Source organism: Cupressus sempervirens, chromosome 6 (genome assembly GCF_028749045.1).
Source record: "Cupressus sempervirens isolate cs-2001-9-10 chromosome 6, ASM2874904v1, whole genome shotgun sequence".
In the NCBI taxonomy this organism is placed as follows: Eukaryota; Viridiplantae; Streptophyta; class Pinopsida; order Cupressales; family Cupressaceae; genus Cupressus; species Cupressus sempervirens.
Genome location: NC_143123.1, coordinates 224,404,552 through 224,430,591, shown reverse-complemented (window position 1 = coordinate 224,430,591; position 26,040 = coordinate 224,404,552). Strand labels below are relative to the sequence as shown.

General features: G+C 34.9%; 1 protein-coding gene across 3 annotated transcripts in view; it reads right to left on the bottom strand.

The window, feature by feature from the left end:
• LOC149552084 (uncharacterized) overlaps positions 1-26,040 on the bottom strand; it is a 266,469-nt gene that overhangs the window by 57,634 nt on the left and 182,795 nt on the right. For all 3 annotated transcript variants that reach the window (XM_089787555.1, XM_089787557.1, XM_089787558.1), the window contains 4 exons: positions 10,682-10,737; positions 3,238-3,331; positions 2,938-3,046; positions 2,696-2,841 (listed from right to left, as the gene is read on the bottom strand). In XM_089787555.1, the coding sequence (XP_089643681.1) occupies positions 2,696-2,841; positions 2,938-3,046; positions 3,238-3,331; positions 10,682-10,737 (405 nt within the window). The remainder of the gene's footprint in view (positions 1-2,695; positions 2,842-2,937; positions 3,047-3,237; positions 3,332-10,681; positions 10,738-26,040) is intronic.

Genomic DNA, 26,040 nt, shown 5'->3' with positions numbered 1-26,040 from the left:
CAATATTCCTTGAGCTAAAATCAGTTAGTTTAGGCAAGGGACATTACATTGGTATCAAAGCTTGTTTGCAAAGTGTTTGATGAAATGTCAAACAATTGAATTAGAAAAGAATTTGGTGTTTGTTGAAGTTATAACCAGTTGGGGTTATTACATTTCCTCATGGATCCTTTTACTTACAATGGGTGTGATGGTGGAAATCGAGCTCTTTGAAAGTAAATCAAACATGCTGGCATACTATCCTCTTGAAAATCCCTCTCCACTACCTAAACGTAGTCACTAGGCTAGGATGAAAGTATGTCCAAGATCAGGTATCAATGCCTCTTAATAGAATCACAAAATGATGAGCATGCAACAGCATATCATCAAAATTTATTAAAATATGACTACAATAAAGTATATTGTATGATTTCAGAAAAATCCCTAATGTACTCCTAATCCTTCCACTAAAAGTAGTCCAAAAATCTTTTACCGGAAATCATCAAACAATCATACAAAGTTATGCCCCTCAGTGATCACGCTGTGGTGCCACTAATCAAAGGCAGCATCTTGCAAATGCAATCTGGTGAATTGTATGGCATCCTCTTCCACCATAGGGTTGAATGTGATGTGCACCTGTTGCAACAATGCTCAAACAAATATTTTGTGCCTACCATCGCAAGTAGTAGCATTGAGTTCATTCATTTGATGACGCAAACCTCTCATTCCTCAATTTCATTGCTACTTTAGGCTCTACTACCCAGATACATCTTTATCAACATGTCCAAGAAACAGAAAAAGTAATTATAGACCTGATATCTTCAATTTCCCTTCAAGCTCTACAAAAGGTGTTTTTAACTCCTCTAAAGTGATGGTCGTAGAATCTAACCTTTTCTCCCTTTGTATAAACATTGACTTAAACGATAGAATGGTATCCATTTCACCAGCCACTAATGAGCTATTTGAAATTGAGCCTTCCCCTTTCCAAAATCTATTAACAAGGAGTGAATCCAGATTTTGCATAGAAATGCCAATGGGCATGTTATTTTGAAGACAATTATTGTGTCGCTAGCCCTTCCATTCTCCCTTGATCCCTTTAAATCCCAGTCATGTTATTCTAGAATAGAGTTGCCCTTTCCACATTTGTCAATGTCTCCCTTCTCTATCTATGATTCACAAGCTCAAAAGAAAACAACTTTGTTACCGCTACCATACCATCTGTCTATTCTTTTCTATTATGTATTGAACTAAAATGATGTCAAGAAAGAAAAGGCCAATCTACCGCACTAATTTTTTTTAAAAATTTACCCCAATAATTGGAGCTATCATTTATTTATAAAATTAGTTGGAATACATCAGTAGAGAATAATAATAAATCACCAGGAATACATCAATAGAATCATAATGTGGAACTAATTTGAACTCAAGTAGGTGCAATATCATTAGAAATCAAAACTGATGTTGTTTTATAATGCTGCTCAAGCCACCAAGCAAATCATTATACAGATACCAATAGAAAAGAGAAAATTAATGAAATCTATGGCTGACATTGCCCACAAGAAACCTTAAATATTCGTTCCTCTGATCTTTGGATCCAACCATTTTCCTTCATAAAGTGGTAGATAACTGCAGGCTAAAGTAGCCACATTCTCTAGATCTAAAAAATGTTAAAAAGACATAAAAAAGTTTTCTCATTGTTGGGCAGACTCCATCTATCTACTGAGATACTGCAAATGCTAGGTGCCTAGCTTAGGTGTCACTTAGTAGAGATTACTATTATTTAATATAAAACTAATATCACATAATAATCAAGTACCGCATAACATGATAATAGTGTAGTAAGATTTTATCACCCAACTAGCCATCAAATCTTGAGCCTTGACAACTAATCATCCAAAAGATCTGAAATAAAGCATTATAAACAGTTGACTTGCACTTAGATCCAATGAAAAGCTGCATGCAATGATCCTATCATCAGTAGCCCTCCAAAAGCACCTGGGAAGTTGGAGTATGTTTTCTCTAGGGTGCAAATAAGTTGTAACAGGCATACACTAAGAAATTGCCAAAGGAAGGAACTTTGTCAACCATAGAAAGGTCCATTGTAGGATAAATCTTGCATAAGGATACTAATGGTGCTTGCCTTGTCTCCAACTAACCTCCTAAAACATAGAAATGACCTACAATATAGGAAATGGCCCAAAACTTATAAATATATTAGTGGCAAACAAGCAAAACCCATCCTCGCGAGTATTATTTTTATCTAGCAACCCATCGCCCGCTAGAAGTACAGAAATGGGCTCCCAGACACTATAGATAGTTAGTGTAAAGGGTATATTACATTTGTGATGCATAAAAGAAATGATCACCAAAAAATTATCTGGATAGCCTCATCATAAAATCAATATCCAAAATCACTGGCTGGCCATCCTATCACAAAAATGATAATTTTGTCTATATGGAATTTAAAAATTCATAATTATATTCAAAGTAGCAAATAGTTATTAACAGGTAATGGTCAGTGTATGGTATTGCTGGAAAGCGTTTATCAGTTGCAGCTGAGAGCAAAGCATCATTTGCCTGTCACAGTGATATTCTGAATTTGTACAAAACACAGCTATATCCCTTTAGCTAATCCATATTCCTTTGCCTTTTAATTTTTCATTTTGAAATAAATGACCAGCATCCCCCCACATTGAAAGGAAAAAAGCTTCAACACTACCTTGTTTGCCATCACACGTAAGTCCCATTGGTTAACGTATCCATCTAGCCCACATGAGATCACCATACTTGATTCATCCGCATCAATACTTGTAACAAGAGAATTATGTGCTTTGAATTTTCCTGTGTTTCCCATACCAAGCAAGCCTAGAAAAAGCACATGCACATTGCATCTTAAATTATAGAAAGATTCAAACTTGCCTACTCAAATAATAAAACAGGCACAAAAGATAAATATCACACCGATGCATCGATCAGTACGACAATCCCATACGCGTATTGTACAATCACGTGAACCTGACATGAAGACAAAATGGTTGGGTGGATACATTGAAATGCATGTAACCACATCCTGCATATTGTAGAAACCACTACAAATGTTAAATTCGAGTATTTATTAGGAGCTAAATGAAATGAAAGATAATCAGACTACAGCACACTCTTTCCTAACGCAAATCAAAGAATATTTGTAAGATTATTGGGCACATTAGTAAATACTAAAAGCCTTCACCATATCACTCATGCTTTGCAACAGTTTTATACCTCATGCTCTTCATATTGCTTTATTGGTTGAAGAGATGCAAATGACACCTGAGCATCATAGTAACAAACAAGCTCACCTATGCGTGATAATCCTCTGAAATTCAACGCATACAAAATTCAAAAAATCATCTAAAAATAAAGATACTTCAAGCCATCTGTTCAGTAGAACCATGAAACATCAAAGAATCTGAATCACATATATTTCTATTATATGAGATACAGTAATCTATACAAAACCCATCTTAAAGGAACTTTAGTTTAACTCGTATAGAAATATACAAGGAATTCCTTCACTAATGTTTAGCTACGAAATTTCCTTATATATCTATTAAGTTCATTTATCTATGCCTTGACATAAGACAGGCTGAAGTATCTCTGCAAAAACAATAGAATAGAGTTAATTAAGATGTCAGTAAGTAGCATTTTATTCATTTGTCTGAGATAACATAAAGACAATATTATAACACAAGCATAAGAACATGGAACTATGACCAGAAAAAGAGGATCTTGTAGAGTTGGTCCTATGTCCCCCATTGGTTCTTACAAATGGCTGGCTGCAAAGTGAGCTAAAATAAGAGAAGATTGGAAATGATTCCAAGATAGAAGTAAATATGTATGTAATTTCTCAATTGAGCATAAGACATTGACAAACATTGTCTTACCAACTAGGAAACATACATGTATATATATAGACACACATATATATGAAGCAAATGACTATTAGAGAGTGAACACCAATACAGAAACCATTACCAACACATTTCAAAATCCCCTATTTAGAACAATCAAAATAACTATTGCAATTCAGGTTGATCTCCACTTCATGAAAAGTCTCTTAAACATCTAAACTATCCAACAAAGTGTAATGTCCCCCATCTTTTGGGCTCTCAATGGAGTTCTTAGCTTTTCATTCTCCAAAGGCTAAGTGGAGAAATAAGGAGAAATAAATTAAATTAAAATCAACAAATAAATAAATCTAAAGGTGATTTATATTTAATTAATTTAATTTTCTAGAAGCACAACTAATTATTGTATTGGAAAGGGGGAAGCTTCTAGAGAGTGCATTCTTCTAGAAGTACAACTAATTATTGCATTGGAATGGGGTAAGCTTCTAGAGAGTGCAACTAAATAATATTTTATTTCCTTCTAGAAGGGGTGACAGAAAAGAATAAATAGAGGCGAGAGCTTCATAGTTAGGCATCCGATTATTGTCAATTGCATTTGATATAAACTTGAGAGAAGAAACTAAGGGTTTTTTATTTTAGTTAGCCATTGGACAGTGTCAATTCTTCAGTGTTGCAACCATTTGAGGTGGTGAAATATCCACTGAATTTGGCATTTAGGAGAGCTTCATTTTGGAATTCTATTTGTGCTTAAATTGGAGAATACATTTATTGTTGGCTACTTCAATGCCGTGAACAGTACCTACAATATAGTACTTGAATTGATTATGATTGCAATTTCATCTCCTTCATTTGACGATTTGTATATCAGGTTCTACAATCAATTTGCATCATTTAAATTGGTCACTTGGCATTGTAAAGGTGGCTGTCATGAGTAGCTGTAGATGCACATTTTATATCAGATTTATAATGTCATTTCTACTCAGTCTTTTTTTGAGTTGCAAAGCCAAGACCCTCGGAATATTATGTTAGGCACTGAATTAGAAAATATCTCACTGAAGGCGTGATAAGTTGCAGGTCTATATATTTTATGTAATGTGCATATTTATATCTTCCATGATTGACATAATAGTATGCATGTCAAGTGTTTGACAAAATACCAACTGGCTGTTAAGTGCACGTTTTTCATTTAGAATTCATCTATATGCATTTGAAAAGCCAAAAGAGAATTGCATATGCATTTAGTTTTTTTCTTACATATAGTAGTAATCAATCACAGGCTCTAGATTCCCTTTGATATCATTTCAAGCAAACATAATCAGCCTAAAACTCAGAAACAACAAGCATAGAGATCACAATTTTCCTTGACCTACAAATCAACAAGTTGAGGTTTGAATTGAGAAGGGATATTACAGTTGTATCAGAGCTGGCTTGCAAAGTGTTTGACGAAATGTCAAACAACTGAAGTAAAAAAGAAGTTGGAGTTTGAAGAAGTTATAACCGATTGGAGTTATTACACAAAGTGTGATGTCCCCACAAAAGGTGTAGCTACAAGAGAACCTGGTGCAACAAGGGGCTCTTTGCCGATGTCAACAAATACACTCATCCCAACAATACATGTCACTGTAATGGATGCAACTACATCTTTATTAAAATCCATGGCTACAGGAACATTGCCAACTGTGGCTATAGAAAATTGAATCGTGTCTGCAAATGGTGAAAATTGAGCCTAGTTCCACTCAGGTGAGTGATCAACAACAACCTCAAGAAACAAATTGTCATAAGACAATGCTACATCCATGTCGAACATCGGATTGTCCACGAAGTGGACATCAACACTATGTTGATCCATAGTATAACATAACTTTATCTCTACATCACTCACCTCATCATTGATAACATTAGAGCACACATCTACAACCACATGCATATTAATAAACTCCTCAGTAGATGGCTCAACCGACATAGAAGTGGCTACTAATATGATAGTATCCTCACATGCTCCTACCTCCACTATCACTACATCGCCATCAAACACACAATCCTAGGGGCTCATGTCAACAACTGTATCATTTGACTCAACCAGACATGAATTCCCGTCATACTCCACATCCATTGTGTCCAACTCATGTGTCTCATAAGAAATGTCTCGCACATCTATAGCCGCCACTGTATCATCATATTTCACTCTTCGAAAAAGTGATATCACACTCTGCTCAAATCTTGGATTTGAAATCAGTTGGGTCATTCATTTGTGATTTTGATTCAACTCATTTACTAACACATTCGATTGTTTCAGAATAACAAACTGTATCACAGGTTCTTCATCCCTAGGTGGTGAAGTACGCCCTCTACGAGTATAATGTCTACTCAAAAATGCATCTCCTCTCACCATTCATAACTATTGAATGCCAAAACGAACAAATGCTATCAAATAATTATGAGCCCAATTCCTGTAGACTGGCAGGAAATTGCTCTGATACCACTGTAATAACCCCTATTGGTTATAACTTTATCACACACCTTAGTTTAATCTTTCGACAATTCGTCAAACACTTGGCAAAGAAAAACTCATATACCAATATCAAGAGACCAGCTGGAACCCCACTTCGGATTGGATGGTATTACACAAAGCAAATTAATTTTCCCAAATAACTAAGTGCTCAATCAAATTTCAGAACAATCCAACTTATAAAATTTGAAATGAGTGAATGTATCATATTACTGATATGTAATTCCTAAACATGCCACTTCCCTAACTGTGTTGACAAATGCACATATAAATCTCCCTTTTCTTATGTTAAGTACTACTGAAATTCCTTGGACTTTGAAATATAGAAGTATTTATAAGAAAGAATCTTCATAGATAAATCTGAAACAACTAACAATAACTATGGACATTCAACTTCACAAAAATTATTGGCAAACATGTGTTTTATTAGGCAATACAAAACTTCTTGCATGATCAAATATTTGCACCTGATCTTTGAAGTGCTTCTCCAGGTCTGTATGTTGCTAACTCAGAATTCACAACCCTTGTCCTGTGAAAGTCACATTAATTGCAAGAGTCACCAGCTCGAGCATTTTCTGAAGAAGGAGGCACAATCACCTGATATAGGCGTTTGAAATCACAGCTGCAGCATCTCTAACAGATGCCAAAATTTCTGAAAGATAATGTGCCCAACAGGTGTTATATCCAAACGCCCAAAGTGCAGATTGAAATGCAGAAGAAATGCCACACGAATTCAGATGCTCCCTTCTAAAGATTGACGCCAATTTGCTTGTGATAAATGTTGCCCAAATTTCCCAATGCACTAACCCCAATGAACTGGAACCCCAGACACTTGAAATTGCAAATAGATGACACCAAAATTCAGACTTAACAGAGACCATTCACACACTGCCAATTCCCAGATAGATTATCAGTTTTTTTGGCAGACTACAAACCACATCCCAAACTCGGATATTGATTACTTAATATTTAGAAATGCAAGATGCCAGCTAGCAATTACAATGGGCATCCAAACACAAAACAGTAACTGAACTCAATTCCAAACTCTCAATATCAAACCTTCAGCATTGACAAGATTCCCATATATAGTAGTATAAAAGGGAACCACAACCATTCAACTGAATCAAATTCTCAGATAATAATTCACAATACCTCAGTTGTGAATTGTCAAGCACACCAAACTCTTATACTTCAGCAAGGGCACAAAACTTCAAACTCAGAAATGTCACAAAGACAACAAAAGCAAATAATATTAAATTGGATAATTTTTCTTCACAATGAGCTCATATTTATAATCTCCAAATGGCCTTTTGTTTCCAAAATGTAACTTCACTTACGAAGCTTCTCCAACACATCACTTTAAAACATTTAATACTTGGCTTAGGCATATAATTAATTAAATGAATGGACCCTTCCAATGGTGACTCAACCCTCAACCTAAGTGAAATTATTAAGTTAAATTATAATTTTATTATAAGCCATTTAATGATTTGATAACAATTTGGCCACCAAAATGATAATAACCCCCAAAATACTTATCCTTTGAATATAATGTCTGAAACAGGAGTGACTACTATTATTTCTCCATGTGACCAAGTGCACTTTCCAAAAATAGAAAAGGACCCTCTAAATCATCACTTGACTTGTCATAAGTAGCAAGTGCATGAAACTAAGCCCAATCGAAGTCCAATTTGAGTCAAACAAAGACCAAATTAGAACATACTAAATTGCGAAGAAGACAAGGTACTCCCATAGCCAAGTGTCTACCTCAAAGGACCCTCTATCCACAGCAATTAGCCTACGAAGATCCTAGTAATAGGCTAATCTCTAAACTTTGATGCTGACAAAAATGGAAACATTACACAATTGAGCACGTAGTAGAATTCTCAGAGCCTATTGTAGAAGTCTTGAGACTAGTGGATGGGAATAAATTGCCAATGCAATATTTGTATGAGGCCATGGATAGGGATAAGGAGGTGATGAAGGCTAGGTTGGAAAATGACAGGACAAGGTATCAACCATTATGGGACATAATTGACAGGAGATGGGATAGATAGATGCACTCTCCTCTACATGTTGCAGGATATTTTTTCAATCCCTCATTGTTCTACAACACAAAGTTACACAAATATTGATGTTGAGATCACACAAGGCTTGTTCAAGTGCACAGGAAAAATGTTTCAAAATGCACAAAAATTGAACGACGTTGTATCTGAGCTACAAATGTATAAAATGAGTAAGGGTTTTCTCTCTTCATGAACTTTTGATAGTCCATTTTTTTTATTGACATGATCAAAACATTTGTTAAGATTTGATGATATTCTTACATGGTATCATCTCCCTGTGATGTATGACTTGATGTTATCATCTTCCCATGATCCATGTTCAATTTCGAAAAACTTGCAAACTCGAAAGAGTTGTATGCAATCCAAAAGCCATCATCTTATAAGAAATTGTAAAAATGTCTACAATCATAGAACATCAAAAGTCACCACAACCATAAGAATTCAAATTCAATATCTGGCTGTAATAAAATAACAAATTTTCAAAAACTAGGAATTTATTTACCCCAACTTGGTGGGTTCATAACTTTTGACTCCGTGCTTGAAATTCAAAACCATTTGCACCATTGTAAAAAAAAACTAAAATCCTAATTTTAATCCCTAAAATAGTGTGCATTTGTTTACACAATTTTAGAGACTGATAAAAGTCTCAACTTCAAATTTTGACTAGAAACCCAAAAATGCAATTTACTAGAACCTAGAAAAAACCAAACAAAATATGAAATTTTTTTATTTTTTCAGTTCAATGTTCCTAGACACTTTGGATCATTCCTCCCCCTTGAGAGGCAAGGGGCCCGATTGCACTAAGATTCCGAAATAGATGAGGGAGTTGTGCTCCATTCTATTCCTTGGTTAACCACTTGCCCTGATGAGAGAATTGACCAGCTTGAACCGCCCGATAAAGAGGAATTTTCTGATTTCTCAAAGTTTGTAGCATGACTTCAGTGACATGGTCACACTGTAATGTAGTAGCTGGTGAATTCAAATTTGTAGCATGAATATGTTCAGCAGCTTGAGAAATATCCAACAATGGAGGAAAATAAGGTAGTAGCAATTCCACGCTAAAAACTGGATGCAGCCCCAAAAACTTGTCACCAAACTATAAGTGATGAAGAGTTCTATGTTGATCATGTCTATCCTTCAAATTTTTATTGCTCTGCTCCAAAATATCCTGAACTTGTTGCTGTACTTGTCATATTTTTTAATAATTTCTCTGCTTTATCTGCCTCTTTTTCGGTGTTCAGTGGACTATCAGATTGCAGAACAGGAAGTGTTACATCCATACGTGCCAATGGTTGATCCCTCAAATGGAATGTGCCCTATAGTACTATGTAGTGCACGGTTGTAGCTGTTTTGCACATAAGGAAAGCTCTCGTCCCATATGTGAGGATGCTTGGAGTGATACATTCGTATGGTATGAATAATCATTCAATTTACCACCTCTGTCTTCCCATCTGGTTGAGGATGGAATATTCCAGACTTTGTCAACTTCATGTCCATTCTAGCCCATAGTGAAGACCAAAACTTACTGATGAACCTGTTATCTCTATCAATTATAACTACTGTAAGTGCATGCTAACTTCTCAACGACCAGAAAATTAGATTTGACAATATTTCTTTTTGTTATCAAGATCCACTGTCAAAATGGAACAAGTAAAAACAACCAGCAACCAAAAATTAAATATCACAGCCTAATGTCAACTGAAACCTCACACTCAACATATTTTAGCAAGTATTGAACAAATAATCCCAATGTTTTATTTGACAGTTCATGGTAACGAAAAGGTGCTCCTCTCTGTGATACTTTTAACTTCCTTTAGAAATGTAGAATGAACATCAGTAATTAAAAATTAAGAACACAGCTTCCTCGGCTAAAAGGAATTTCATCTAATACCACTATTACTTCTTTAGATGGAGGAGAGGAATTTCAAAATACTGTAGTGAGTGCAAGTACTTAGGTTACAGCTACACTGTGTATATGCAAAGGTTCGTAGAACACTAGATGATTTTTAATCTTATAGATAAAGGAGATGAGCAATCCAAACACAACTTCACAGTTATGTGATGTTGCTTCAGTCCAACATTCTAGTATGTGGATGAGAAAGATTGGAGGATTGTAATAAACCCAACCAAGATTCCAATATCCGGATGAGGAACTACTTAACCAATGAATTAACTAAATAAGAAATACTAGATCTTTAAAAAATAATCCATTAGTTAAAAGATTGGGAAAAATAATTAATTACCTATCATTAATCAAGCTGGTTTCAGAAGTCACAAAGTTGTTGCCTCCATTTGCGGCCTGGACAGAATTGTGTAGCAAGGCATAAAATACTGAACCAGAAAGCATATGCAGAACATACAACTCTTCACATTACTTGAAATAAATAACCAGAATATCTTGTGCATGTTTTTCCGTAGCCAAGAAATTGACTATAGTGAATAAAATGAAATGAGATTGACCATATGAAAAATAATATTTCAATCCTACCATGAAACAAACATCATCCATCAGTAGATCAGATGAGAATAATCATTTCCATTAAAAAATGTGCTCCAGCATATAAGGTGTGCAAATCTAATTGAGAAAAAAGAGAGTAAACAAGATTTGGAAATAGTTTCAAGACCCATTTGTTGGTTATAGAGCCACATACTAGGACTATTTATCAAAGAAAGATCCTTGTTCACAAGGCACTGGTTATGTTTACTCAAACACTCCACATGGGAAATTAGTGCAACTTGATCCAAGATTATGCAATAACCATATTCACCGTGATAATACCTAAGCAATCATGGCACACATTTAGCAAACCAATGATGGCAAGAATACAGCACTTTTGTCTTAAAGGAAGTAGTCAGCCTCCAATGCTTCCAACAATTTACATCATCAGATTGAGGGACCAGCTTCCTCGATCACACTCAGAGGAGAGTTTGGAAGAACAATTTATTTTAGAGGTTCTTTCATTTATTATCTACACAATCATATTTTCTCCACAAACACAATTTTTAGCTGCGTAATTTGGCTATCTTGTCTATTCATCAAGGTGTCTTCCCCTTTAATAAGTTTGACATTCAAATTTTTCTGATCATTTGCTCATCCTTTTCACTACTTCTTTGTCTTTTGAGGACCAATCAAATTTTCATATGTCCAAATGCAAGTTTCTTTCTATTATCTTATACTCACCTAAATCATTTCCTTTCCCATCATAAACAACATATCCTATATTGTGGAAATCGCTGATTACTTATTGGTTTTTTCCCACTCAAATCTCAATACTTCCAAGATTTATTTTCGAAGTCACCTGTTCAGGTGCAGATCAGGTATGTGAACCCGGTTTGTGGGTACATGAAAAAAATAATTGGGGTTTGGATGTGTATGTCTGCTGTTGTGAGGTTTTCCAACCACCACCCCATTGCAAATGGGGGCCCCCTCTTTTTGCTTTTGCTCCTATAGCTTGGGTATCAAGCATGAATTTGTCAAGTCGTTTTTCAAGTTAAGGGAGTTTTGAGAGGTCAATGTCCAGGAGAAAGGGCAAAATCAGTCGAATTCTAGCTTTCATTTTGAGCACGAGTGTGAGTATATTGAGGGTGTTAGAACTCAAGCCAACCAATTTCAACCAATAGACAAACATCCTTGCAAACTCACCTTAAGAGAATTGAGAGAGTGGCGAAATTGGCCTAAATATAGACAGCTAGTTGTACAGAGGATATTCCTCTAGGCATGGTGGATTCTCCTTGCCCCAAAGGAATCCAAATTCCTCTTACATGCTTGATTTCTGCCCCCCTTTTGTTGCTCAAATTCATCTCCTCCCTCTCATATCTGCTGTAGGTAAGTCATTGAGGCAATTAGGAGAGCAAGTGGGGTAGTTTTGAGGACAAATCATCTAAGGAAAGTTACAAATCAGAATGAGAAAGTAGAGGATGAGCATCAAATCAGACATAATTGAGACAAAATCAGACTGAAATGATCACCAATGTAACCTTAGAAACATAATTGAAGGCTTGATTGCGTTGAAGAGATCATGAGATGGTTTCAAACTCAACTAAGGAACAAAGTTGAGGTTATAAAGATGAAGCGATAAAGATACAAGTCAAGGAGGAGATTCCTACGGGCATGGCGGATTCCACCAACCCCTGAGGAATCAAAAATTTTCTCTTCCCCCAAATTTCTGCCCTCAAGACAAAGGAAAACAAAAACATCATGAGGTTGAGCAAACTCATTTCTCCCCAAAGTGACAAGAATGCTGCGAGTTTGAAGCTAAAAACAAGATAATGGGGGAAAACTGAAGTGTCTGAAGTGTGAAGGAGAGTAAACTCCTCTCCTACTCCTGATTTCCACCAGCACAATGAAGGCAATTAAAGGCAAATGTTGACATGGTGAAGGCTAAATGAGCTAAGGGGAGAGACCATGAGTTTGAGGGAGATTCTAAAGTGTCAGATGGTCTCTGAAATGAGAAGAGAAGATGATTGAAAAGACCAAGAGGAATTCCTCAAGGCAGGCCCTGCCCTTGAGGAATCTAAATTCCTCTCCTACATATTTCCACCTTGAAAAAAATGGCAAAACATGCACTAAAGCCCCCAATCTGCAGTATTAAGAGGAAAAAATGAATGGATGAAGAGTTTCAAAGGAGATAAAGGGGGTAGCAAAGGAAACAAAGTGAAAGAGAAAGATTCCTCTCCAAGCATTAAATTCTGCTCCCTATATGAAGTTGCGAAAATGCAAAGATAAAGCCCCCAAGACTTGTCCAATTTGAACACCGATGGAGATATGATTCTAAGGGCGAGAATAAAAATGAATTAGGCTGAATTCAAAGAGGTGAAGACTGAGTTGAGGTGAAGAATTCTAAAATTCCTCTTGACAACATGATTTCTGCCTTGTTTCTATGACATGAAAACCTGAATTAAATCTTCTAACTCTGTGTGATGATCAATGAAAGACAAGATAATTGGGCAAGTTCAATGAGAAAGAACGACTATAAAAAAAAAAAGTAAAGAGAGGAAAAACCCTCAAGGAGTGATGGATGCCACGATCCGTAGAGGATATAAAAATTCCTTTAACATACTTAAAATCCACCCTACATGATGATAAACGAAAGACAAGATGATTGGTCAAGTTCAATGAGAAAGGATGACTAAAAAATGAAATGAAGAGAGGAAAAACCCTCTAGGAGTGATGGATACCATGACCCATAGAGGATATTGAAATTCCTTTAACATGCTTAGAATCCACCCTGCATGATGAGGCTAAAACATTGATCCTCAATCTCCAAGTTGGACAAAAGATGAAAGCGAGGATGAAAAGAGATGAAAGGCTGTCATGACGAAGATAAAGTAAGTTTGAAATGGAGACAAGGAAAATTCCTTTGGTAGTGGCAGATTCAGCCATGCCTCAAGGAATCTCAAATCCTCTATCATACCCATGTTCTGCCCTTTCTAGAAGAGCTGATTCGATGAGTAATTAAACAAAGAAAACATACCTTCAAACGCCTTGATCATGTCAGCCTCAAAAGGATTAAATAAGACGTTTATATTGGCTTAAAAAGGAAGTCAAGTTGGCCTCTTCAAGATTTTCATCACCTATATAAAGGAAAATGTATTAGTTAATTTTCACATGAAATCAAAGCAAGTATGTCTCTGCTCTAAGACGGCGACTTTCCTCTCTAATTGCTAGTGAATTCATCCACAAAAATAAGTAAAATATTACCCATTCAAGTATTAGAATAATATCTCTCAATATCTTCTTTATTATTCTTTAACAGTCAATATCGTGCATCTTGTAACTATTAAAATGTTTCTAATAGTCTTTTATTCTTTCGTTATTAGAATGTTTCCAATAACAATGATTGTTTCGTAATAGAAAGTTTGTCTTTATAAACTAATATATGAACGTCTTGTTTATTCATTTGTCCGTCCAATATTTTACCATACTTGTGTAATATGATGTAGAGCAAGGCCAAAAAAATTCAAAAAAAATCTGATTTTATATGTGAAATTATTTGTTTTAAGAAAAAATGAAAATAATTCAAAAAGATTTTTGGAAACCCATCCACGCAATTGGAATTTTTTTATGCAGATTGCAGTTTTACTTCCTGTGCAACCTAGTAATACACGATATTGTGTATTTATCTCCATTTTTTGTCGTAGGATTTGTTAACACAACCCGTGGGTTATTTTTCTTGGCAAACTCAAGTTCATTTTCTTCTATAGCCCCCAGTTTTCTGATCACGCAAGGTTGGACGCCTGCATTTTCTTTTGCAAGCACCAAAGTTTCCTTCTCATCATCATCTTTGTCTCTTGTCTTTTCTATTCAATGGCTCTAGGATCTTCATTTTGAACAATTTCTGGGTCATTTTTTATAAAACCCGTTTGCCCATTATTTCTTGTTTCTGCATATTACAACCCTTAGTTTGGTTATTTTGTGTTTAAAAATGACTAGGGTTTTATTCTAGCATATATTTTCTCCACATTCACCCACAACCTCCATTTTGGTTTTTGCCCTTTCTCTACAAATCGATGCCATTTTTTGGCATTTTCTCTAATGAAACTTGTGCATTAGGTCATTTGATGCCTATAGAGCTTCAATTCTTTCCTAAACCACCTCCATCTATTTGGAGTATTTACAATCAATCAACCAACTAGGGTTTCTCCAAAACCCTTTGTTATTTTAGTTGGTTGCATACTATGATTGCAGGCTCTTGATGGGATTTTCAAGAGGATTTATGGGTCTCTCTCCAAATTTTTTTGGTCTTCTATAATTCATTATTGGGATCTGTGCACCAAAATTTGCAGTTCAATCTTAAGATTTGTGCCTATTTTTCTATATTAGTTTTATTCACAATGTGATTCGCACGTGTTGCACGTACTCTGCCTGAATGTTCTTGCCGCAATTTGGTCAACCACCTTTGACCTAAATCTTTTGCAATTGTATTTCTAACTAATATTCTACTTAAAGTAAGTCAAAAGTTCAACAGCATATTGGAAACAATATATGGTGCCAATTTTTTTAGACATGTCTTGTCAAAATTGTTTTGGACAAGACTAATTGTCTCAAGGAAGAATGTAAAGGGCAAGTTAAATTTGATGACCACAATCGAGAAACTAAAGCTCATCAACTTTCTATCATGATGATCAGCTTCCGCAGGTTTCTTCTAGCAAGATCAGTTCTGAAATTTGGATGCATCTAAAACCTCTAATAAGACTCGTGCGTTCTTCCCGAAGATCATCTTTTTCACAATCATGATTGGTAAACAGGTGTCCCTGCAGGACCATCTGAATAAAATCAAAGGCATTCAAGGTCAGTTGGAAGCCATTGGATGCAAAATGGAATAAGACATTGGTGATCACCTTGAAGATTCTAACATCTTCCTATCAGCACTTTGTCAAAACCCTCAACATTTCTTCTGCTCAATCTAATATAGTGCTTTTTGATCTCTGTGTAATGCTTCTACAAAAAGATCACTGAAAACAACAATTCAGCAATGGTACCAAGTCACCTTCAAATACACAAGCTATGATTCTCTTAGTCTTCTCAATGGAATTCCTATGCCCAATCATTAGAAGACCTAAAGAAGAAAAATATTTAGTGCACCTACTGCCATAAGTTTGGTCATATGAAGTTGGAGTATCGTAAACGCCTATCTACTCAAGCCAAGCAACCAGGTTCACAGCCTAAAGCTCCTATTGTAAAGCACCTAAGTGTACATATTCACATGCATATGGATATATACAAATGTGTGCATTTATATAGATAGACAGACAGATAGATAGATAGATAGATAGATCATGCTCTCCTCTCATTAGCATTTTTCATAATTTTATAGATAAAAATTAATAATTAATTTGGACCTCTTAACTGTAAAAATATATGAACATACATATTGACAAATATGTATTTATCCTTAGCATAAATGCAAATGATTTTAGTTTTATCCTTTTCCCTTTTATTTTCCCTTTTTAATGTTCAAATTAGCATATTCTCATAAGATCTTATATCCTTTGGCTCCATATTAATATACAAGGCCAATAAGCACTTCTTGCCATTATCCTCAATCATAGGTAACTTTTAATCTCCTCTAGCTGGATCTTAGTAGGCTCTTCTTTGGTTTTGGTCCACTAAAAGTTGGAGTTGTCTTAATTTTATGGTGGAGTGATTCTCCTTTCCATGATTCCCCACTCATCAAAATCATTTCTTTCAATCATTTCAACACATCGTGGATGATTTTCCCATGAACTAAGGCCATAACAGACAATAGTGGGTTATTTGTGTGACATCAGAGTTCTTGTCCCTCTAAAGGATAATGGGCTTTATTCTTCATGTCAGTGTAGTTTTTGTAAACGTTGATTAAGGATATGAAGCTAGGGAATGGCCTTCCTCAGCCCCATCATCCCTAAAAGATGGAATCGAATACTTAAGCATGTAGAAGATTTGGCTAGGAGGGGCATTATCAAAGCTTCCGGGGATAAATATTTCCACTATAGCTTCACTCGAATATCCACTAGTGAATTGGTTGGATGCTTCATAGCACGCATGGCTATGATGGGAGTAACTAAAGAGAACATGGTAGATGTGCAGAAAAAATTTCAACAAAAAGAATTTACAAGGTATGGAAAATATGGTATTTTCTATCAATGAGAATGAAATCCCACTTTCGGAGATTTACATAACCTGTGAGGTTGGCAGTCTGATTGGGTTAAATGCCATAGAATGGCATTTGTTAATGAATTTTGAGGACATATCAATCTTTAGCATTCATTGGCCTGAAATGAGAAGGATTATAGATTTCCTTCAAGACCTGGACACTAAGGATATGTTGTGCCACAAGCTTTTAGAAATTTGGAGTTGGATAAGATCCAAATCTATCTTAGGAATTCATTTGCCAAACATAGTGCTTTGAAAACCACCAAAGGCGATCTGGTGGATAGTACGGAAAACATGGAAAGCAGCTCGGATGAAGAAATTGTTCTAGTCAAGTGCAAATAGTTTTGTTTACTAGTTTTTTTATTATAGTTCAATAAGCTTCTAGCAACACTTTATCAAGAAGAATACATAAAACGATAACCATAATAGTATTATAACGTGAGTTTCAAGCAGAAGACTACTTTCTTATAAGCATATACAATTTTATGACTTTAATAATAAATATACATGAAGTTAATATTTTAAGTAGAATTCCATTGGCAGCTAAGGTAGTAGGTTTGCATGAATCTTCTTAATTTGGTATGCTTTGTTCATTTAATATATATAGATATAAATATAAAGATTCTTATATAAATACATATACAGATGTATACATACATATATATTCATTATGTATATACATATAATATACATATGTATGCATATATATTTTTATTTATAGATATATATATATATATATATATATATATATATATATATATATATATATATATATATATATATATATATATATATATATATATATATATATATGTATGTATGTATGTCTACATTTGAATTGAGTATCAATCTGGTCCTCTACATCTCCTCTCCTATTAACCTTTTTAAATGCATTGTCTGATCTTAATCTAGGAATATCGACTACACATAAGGGATTCTATCATGGCTAAATCGGCAAGTAAATATTGGAATTTATATGTTGCACAGAAAGTCATTTGCATTAGTAAATATGATAGATAACAGATAATTCCAATCCAAATTTTTGAATTTCTCAGATGTTATTCGAATATATAACTGGTAATAGAATGTAACCCTGATAATTTACTCTTTTATGTGTTTTCTTAGGTTAAAGTTATCTATCCTACATGTTGTTTATTCATAAATATTCAAATTAATTTCTTGATAGAAAATAAGTTTTATTATACTCTAATGATGGTTATTCATGCAAGTTCAAAATGAGATAACTTATTATTTAAGTAGACTCTTAAATGTATACTTTACATGCTATTGTACAATTAGAAGTTAATTTTAGTTTTTATGATTTAGATGAATTCTAATTCACTTCCACCTATAACAACCCTCTCAAACCTCTATCATACTAGATATACATGTGTTGGGTATTCATGAAGACATTGTATTTTAAGCTCATCCTTCTCTATATAAATTTATGGACCTTCCCCTATGCCCTTGCAATTATGGCCTAGTAGCCTTCTTGTATGTGAGTTTGTTAGATTAAAGCTTCATGGCATTCTTCTCTTTTTTCCTTTTTTCACACATGCATGCTTCCTTTCTTCATTTATCCTGGTTCAAAGCTCTCTTTTTCACTTTCAGGTTTTTAAGATCTAAAAAGCTATTTAGTTAACTATAGTGTCTTTTTCATTTCTCTATATACAGATCAACTCAAAACTAATTCAAAACTGAAACGCTCGTCAGGGCAATTCTCTTATGCACTTCCATAGATCTTGGATGGTGCGGGATATGTACAAATTTGAATCAAAGCTGAATGCGAAGAAGCAAAATTTAGATTCTATAACGTAAACATCCTCAGAAGAGGAAATTTTTGTAAAGAAAGGTTGCTACAAATGCAGCAACAGAAGTATTAAAGTTAATTAAATAAATTGGTTTATTCATGTGTTATATCCACTCGCAAACTCTTTTAATTTGTTATAGACACACTTTACAAAAAAATTATACATATACAACAAATTGACACAAAAATTTTGTAATTTCTAGGTTAAACTAGGAAACAAACAAAATGAGCAGCGATGCGAACGTTGCAAGTTATGACATGGTCCATGAAAATAACACACAATCATCCATTGATTTATTACTTCAAATTTTGCAAAAAATGCAATTGAAGTTGGATAATATGGAAAAAAGAATGAACGAGATGGCAGCCCAAATGGAGCAGAACCAAGAGGAAATGCAATCCTCGCCTCCTCCCAGAACGGAGACAAAAGTCTCTAAACACAACAAGAAAACATCACAAGCTTCACCCACTCAAATTAAAAAACAAAAGAAACAAGAAATAGTGAGTGTTCTATCTGCAAATATTGATAAGATCAAACCACCCAAATTTGTTGGTTCTAAATCCGGAGAGGATGCAGAGGCCCGGTTAACCGAAATGGAACAGTACTTTGAAATTAGGAACTTTTCAAAACCTCAAAAGCAATTTGGAGAATATACCACTTTACTAGAGAAGCTACTACATGGTGGGGAAACACCAAGGTTGATCTAAACATTAAAACCACTGAGATTACCTGGGAAAAAATTGTAACCATTTTTAGGAACCGCTAGTTACCTCAAACCTTTTATGACCAAAAGTTGTTGGATTTCCAAAAACTTAAGCAAAGAGATATCACTGTACACAAGTACTAGAAGAAATTTACCCGATTACCGAAGTATGTACCACCATATCAACAAGATAGGAATCTGAAAGTGAGGAAATCCATCATCAATTTGAATAGTAGAATAGGAGGAGCAGTTGATGTTCTCACTCCTCGAACCATGAAAGAAGCTCTAGAGAAGACTGTCTGACAAGAATATAAAATCAAGAGAGATGACTATATCCGAGATAATAAAAGAAAAAAAAACTCGAATATAGAAGGTACAGTTACTGGACCTCAGAAGAAACAATTTAAGGATTATAAATTTAGAAAACTAGAATCAAAAGAGAATAGAATCAAGGATTTTAAAAGTAATTTCAGTACAAATAAGAATAATAAGAACAATGAAAAGAAGGGGCCACCTTCAACATGTTTCAATTGTGGAGGAGATCATTATGCTAATAAATGCCCTGTCAAGACCAACACTAATCAGCTACACCGAGCACCCCTTCCACAAGAGCAGCATGTTTATCAACAAAGGATCCACGCTGCCCTTGACAATAGACAAGCAGAACAACAGATAGGGCCGATCAAAACTCCGAGTAAGATCTACAAGAACCTCATTTCTATTTTAATTGATACTACAGCTTCTGAATGTTTTATTTCACCTAAACTATTAAGTAGATTTCCAAAGAAATCTAGTTTTATGGCAAAACCATGGACAGTTGAGTATGCAAACTAGTCAAGGGCTAAGGTAGAGCAGTGTCTGTTTGAAGTTCGAGTTGATTTTTCAAATTTCTCTACTGAATTGAATCTGTATGTAGCACCTCTTGGGTTTTACGATATTATTATAAGCATTAATTGGCTAAGTGAGCATAAGGCCAAGGTTGATTGTCTTGCTAAAATTGTAGATTGTTTGGATGACCAAGGCAAACCTGCAAGCATTAAAGGGATTAAACATGAAATTAAATCAAAATAGATATCTGCCATGCAACTCAAGAAATGTGGAAGAAAAGGTTGTGAGATTTTTGCAATAAGAGTTGAAGATATGAGAGATCATATAAACACCACATATGGAGACGACTACATTTTTGAAGATGGGGAAATCAGAGAAAAATTGTAGGAATCTTTCGAAGAAAAGTATCCCTATCTAAAGAATTATTAGGATGTGTTTCCTAAAGAACTCCTCGGTTTACCTCCATCTCGAGTCTTTGATTTTACCATAGATTTGTTACCAGGAGCAGAACCCATCTCTCGAGCACCTTATCGAATGACCACCACAGAATTAATGGAGTTGCAAATACAATTGCAGGATATGTTAAATAAGAAACTCATTTAGCCCAGTGTTTCACCATGGGGATCCCTAGTATTGTTTGTTAGGAAGGACGGAACTATGAGATTATGCATAGATTACAGAATGCTCAATAAGGTTACTATCAAGAATTGGTACCCACATCGTAGAATTAACGACCTTTTTGATCAAATGAAAGGCGCTACAATATTTTCAAACATTGATTTGAGGTTAGGATATCACCAATTCCGTATTAAGGACAAAGATATTCAAAAAACTGCATTCAGAACTAGCTATGGGCATTATGAATTCACAGTGTTACCTTTCGGGTTAACCAATGCTCTAGCAGCTTTTATGAACTTAATGAATAGCATATTCCAAGGTTGTATAGATAAGTTTATACTAGTCTTTATAGATGATATCCTAATCTATTCAAAGAACGAGAAAGAACATCAAGTACATCTGGAAAAAGTCTTACAAAAGCTGAGAGAACATAAATTATACGGAAAATTGTCTAAATGCGCTTTCTATCAAAAGGAAAACCAGTATTTAGGACATATTATATCAGCTTAGGGAAAAGACGTAGATCCGTCAAAAATCAAAGCAATTAAGGAATGGCCCATACCTAAAAATGTGACTGAAGTCAGAAGTTTCATGGGATTGGCAAGGTTCGATAGGAAGTTTGTCAGAAATTTCTCCAAGATAGCTTACCCGATCACATCACTTTAGAGAAAGGGAACGAAGTTTGTATGGACTGAAAAATTGCAATCAACTTTTGAATGTTTGAAGGAAAAGTTAACTACAACACCAATACTAAGAGTTCGTGACCCACAAAAGAAATTTGTCCTCATAATTGATGCATTAGGAGGAGTAGGAGGTGTGCTGATCCAGGATGAGAAGGTAATTGCATACAAGTCTAGGAAATTAAAGAATTACGAGCAAAATCATGCCCCTCATGATCTGGAATTAGCAGCAATTGTACATGCTCTTCAAATGTGGAGACATTATTTGATTAGAAAACCTTTTGATCTTCGATCTGACTAAAATACATTTTTACCCAACCCAACCTTAATGCTAGACAAAGGATATGGCTGGAATTTCTAGCAAATTATGAGTTTGACATTAATTACATCAAGGGCAAGGAAAACAAAGTGGCAGATGCCTTAAGTGGAAAAAGACACATATCTGCTATAGCTATTATAAATTTCAGATTAAAGGATCAGATTTTACAACATCTAGAGCATGATAAATTTTATGCAGAGATCAGCCAAGCTCTCATCAGAGACCTACAAGATCCCAAGTATTCAGAATTTAGGATAAAAGAGGATGAATTCTTAAGATATCATTACATGATTTATGTACCCAATAAAATTGAACTTCGAAGAATGATTCTAGAAGAATCTCATTCAACTCCATATTCAGGACACCCTGGAGTGACTAAAATGTTGTCAGATATAAAACCTTTATATTTTTGGAGAGGAATGAAAAGGGAAATAACAAAATTTGTGGTAGGATGTCTAGAATGCCAAAGAGTTAAAGCAGAACATCATTACCCAACCGGTCTTTTACACCCCAATGAGGTACCAGAATGGAAATAGCAAATAATCTCCATGGATTTTGTTTAAGGATTACCTATGACACGGAATAGACACAACACCATTCTGGTAGTGGTAGCTGGCAAGTTCCAAAGGAAGAGTAAGCAAACAGAACGTGTTTATTTTGTAATATGGGAGCAATAGAGATGAAGATGCACTTTGTCAAGGATTGCCTAGCATAGAGTGACATCAGATCTGGTTATACAGAGATATTGCAGAACAAGGACTTCAAATACTTATTCGAGGAAGATCAAGTGAAGAGAACAGCGGCTCCGATTATCAAACTTCAGACAAGGAGAGACAAGTTAACCAAAACTTTACAGCTAGATTAGTTCCACCCCTGCCTTGGGGGGGTGATTGTGTGGATCCCATAGGCTACTTTAGCCTCGTGGACGTCATTAAAATCTATCATATCATATCATATGATTGACAAAAGTAGCTCACTTCATACCAGTAAATCTAACCAATGGAGCACGAATAATCACTCACAAATTCATAAAGGGGATTTTTAGATTACATGGAATTCTAGAGAAAATTATCTCAAACAAGGATGCTAGGTTACTTCCAGATTTTTGCAGCATTAGGGACTAAACTAAACATCAATTTAGCTTATCATCCTGAGACTAATGGTCAAACAGAAAGAGTAAATCATGTTTTAGAAGATCTTTTAAGAGTTTACTATATGGATCGACAATACCAGTGGGGAACATATTTACCCTTGGTAGAATTTGCTTATAACAATTCCTGTCAATCCACCATTAAAATGACCCCCTTTGAGTCTCTATATGGCCGCAAATGTAGAAGCCCTGTGAACTGGACTCAATTACAAGATAGAATTATTGTTGGACCCGAAATGTTTAAGGAAATGGAAGAACAGATAATCCAAATTCGTCAGAGATTGAAAGAAGCCAATGATAGACAGAAAAGTTATGCAGATACAAAAAGAACACCTAGAGAATTCTCAGTGGAAGAAAAGGTGCTATTAAGAGTAAAAGCTCAGAGGAGGACCATCAAGTTTGGTAAGAATGCCAAGTTAGCCCCAAGGTATGTGGGAACCTTTAAAATATTGGAAATTATGAACCTAGTAGCCTACCAAATTGCCCTACCACGGCCTCTTGAAAGGATGCATGATGTCTTCCATGTGTCATACCTTAAAAAATACATCACTCATCATGATCATATAATTGACTGGAACCTATCAGAGGTGCGAGAACCAAGGGTGGTGGAAATAAAACCACTTAGAATACTCGAGGTGCATAAGATACACTTAGGAAATCGAGAGGTGACTTTTATTTTCTTGAAATGATCTGAATAGACATTATTTTCAGTTTTGTGGTCATAATCATCGAGGATAATGAAAAACTTAAGGGAGAGGGTATGTTACATCCCAAATTTTGAACTAATTTTAAATTTATTTATAGTCGCTAGATTGAATCGATTTTCTTTCATAATCATGTAAAGAGGGTAGTTAATTATATCCATTATGTTAACTGTTTAATGAAGATGGTTGTTATCCATTATTTGTCATGTGATGTTTAGCAGTTGCTTGATTTTAGAATTATGGTTGATAATTTTCTTTATCTATATTAAATGTTATTATAAAATTATTATGGAACTTGTTATTATCGTGGAAATACTGCATGGGTGATTCCAAGAGAAGATGAAGGGGAGAAGCATTGCTAAACAAGATCAACGGAATGGGATACTAACTTAGTCCAATTATCAAGTTGACAAGTATGACCTATAATTGCCTTGGTGAGGACCTAGCAACTTGAACATCAGGATACAATCGATGGACCTGCATGAGCTATTAAATAAACATTTAAAACATTAATTATATTAATTAAAATAATACGTACCTCAAAATGGTTTTTTGATTAATTTTTCCACCACATCATTAATGTATACCTATGTATGTGAACATAAATATAGGAATAAAAATGACACCATAATAATATTTTAATAAATAATATGATGCCACCTCATAGGTACATCTACGCGCAAGTAGATAGATATATATTATAATTAATCTTGATTTATAACCTTCAAATCTTTTTCCATATTTCTTCAATTTCATTCTAAACCCGAAATGCACATTTGGCATATTTTGGTGATCAAGAGCCAAGTCTCTTCTTTAGGAGTTATGGCTTCTTAGAAGCCAAAGAGACGTAGAAACCTTCTTATATTATGAAGTCAAGATAGACGAGAGGCATAAAAACTGATCACCTAACTTCCTTTTCATCACCCGACTTCCTTTTCATTACCCGACCTTTGTTTTCTTATCACTTGATACCTCTACAAATATCACACAATATCTCTGCATTATATCACTTGATAAACATTGCAATTCTCTTACATGTTTTGCCTTTTTATTGATATTTTGTTGAAGACGTAATTATCAATCACACTGAGTTTGCACCTGGAGATTTATCCCATGGAAGAGCTGAATCATTAGCATCTAGCAAGACTCCATTCTTTTTCCAGAGTATACCAGGTTATGAGGTTATCCATATTCCAAGCATTGCAATATGTTTCATTATCAGTTATTACTACATTACGATTACTATAGCAGTAAGCTACAGTTTTATATTAAGATGTAAATCATCTTGCTTAAGTATCATCAATTAGACCCTCTCTAGGAAGGAGTTGTTTATGACAAATAAAAGCCAAGTATCTATGACATGATATCATAATTTATTTATGCCATTGAAAGTCGGAATCAAATGATATTTTTCTGCAAGTCTTTAAGAACACATTTTTCAAATCACAGATTGTGATAAGCTGGAAACATATAATATTCATGTATCAGTTGAGGATCAACGAACAGAGCTGAATGCTCTAAGATTCGATCACCTAGGACTTACCGGCTGTATAGCAATAGAAAAGGTGAAGAGGTAAGATGGAATCTGTAATGACATGGAAATAAAAGTCGGATATGACACAACAAATATAAATTAATTTCATTTAATACGTCATGCTCGTTCATACTATTGTTCCCCTTTTGTCAAGTCGAGAGGTAGTGATCGGGTCATTGAACCCATCAAAAAATTTTGGCCAAGGTCGTTTAAGGCATGTTTTCCATCTATGATCACTTGATATCAGTAGAGCCAGTTATTCAGACATGTTTGTCCATAACTATGTGCACATTATAAACACCAGAATGCTCAGGTGACTGGACTAAAAGTATCCCAAGTCTGATCCCGAGGTAGGAAGGACCTTTCTATTCAATAGATTGTGTGGGGATAAATATGGTCTGAGGTTGGGAGGTTAAGCCTGAGTCAATGCTTCTCCTCTTACCGAATGTCGAGGCTTGCACAACCAATTAAAGACTCACCGAATACTTCTTGTATGTCCTTTCTTTTTCATGTTATACATTTACTTTACTTATATGCATGGAAAGATAGTAAATCGTTATTTCAATTATTACAGTTATTACAATTGATCATTGTTACAGTTATTTCAGTTGAACATTATC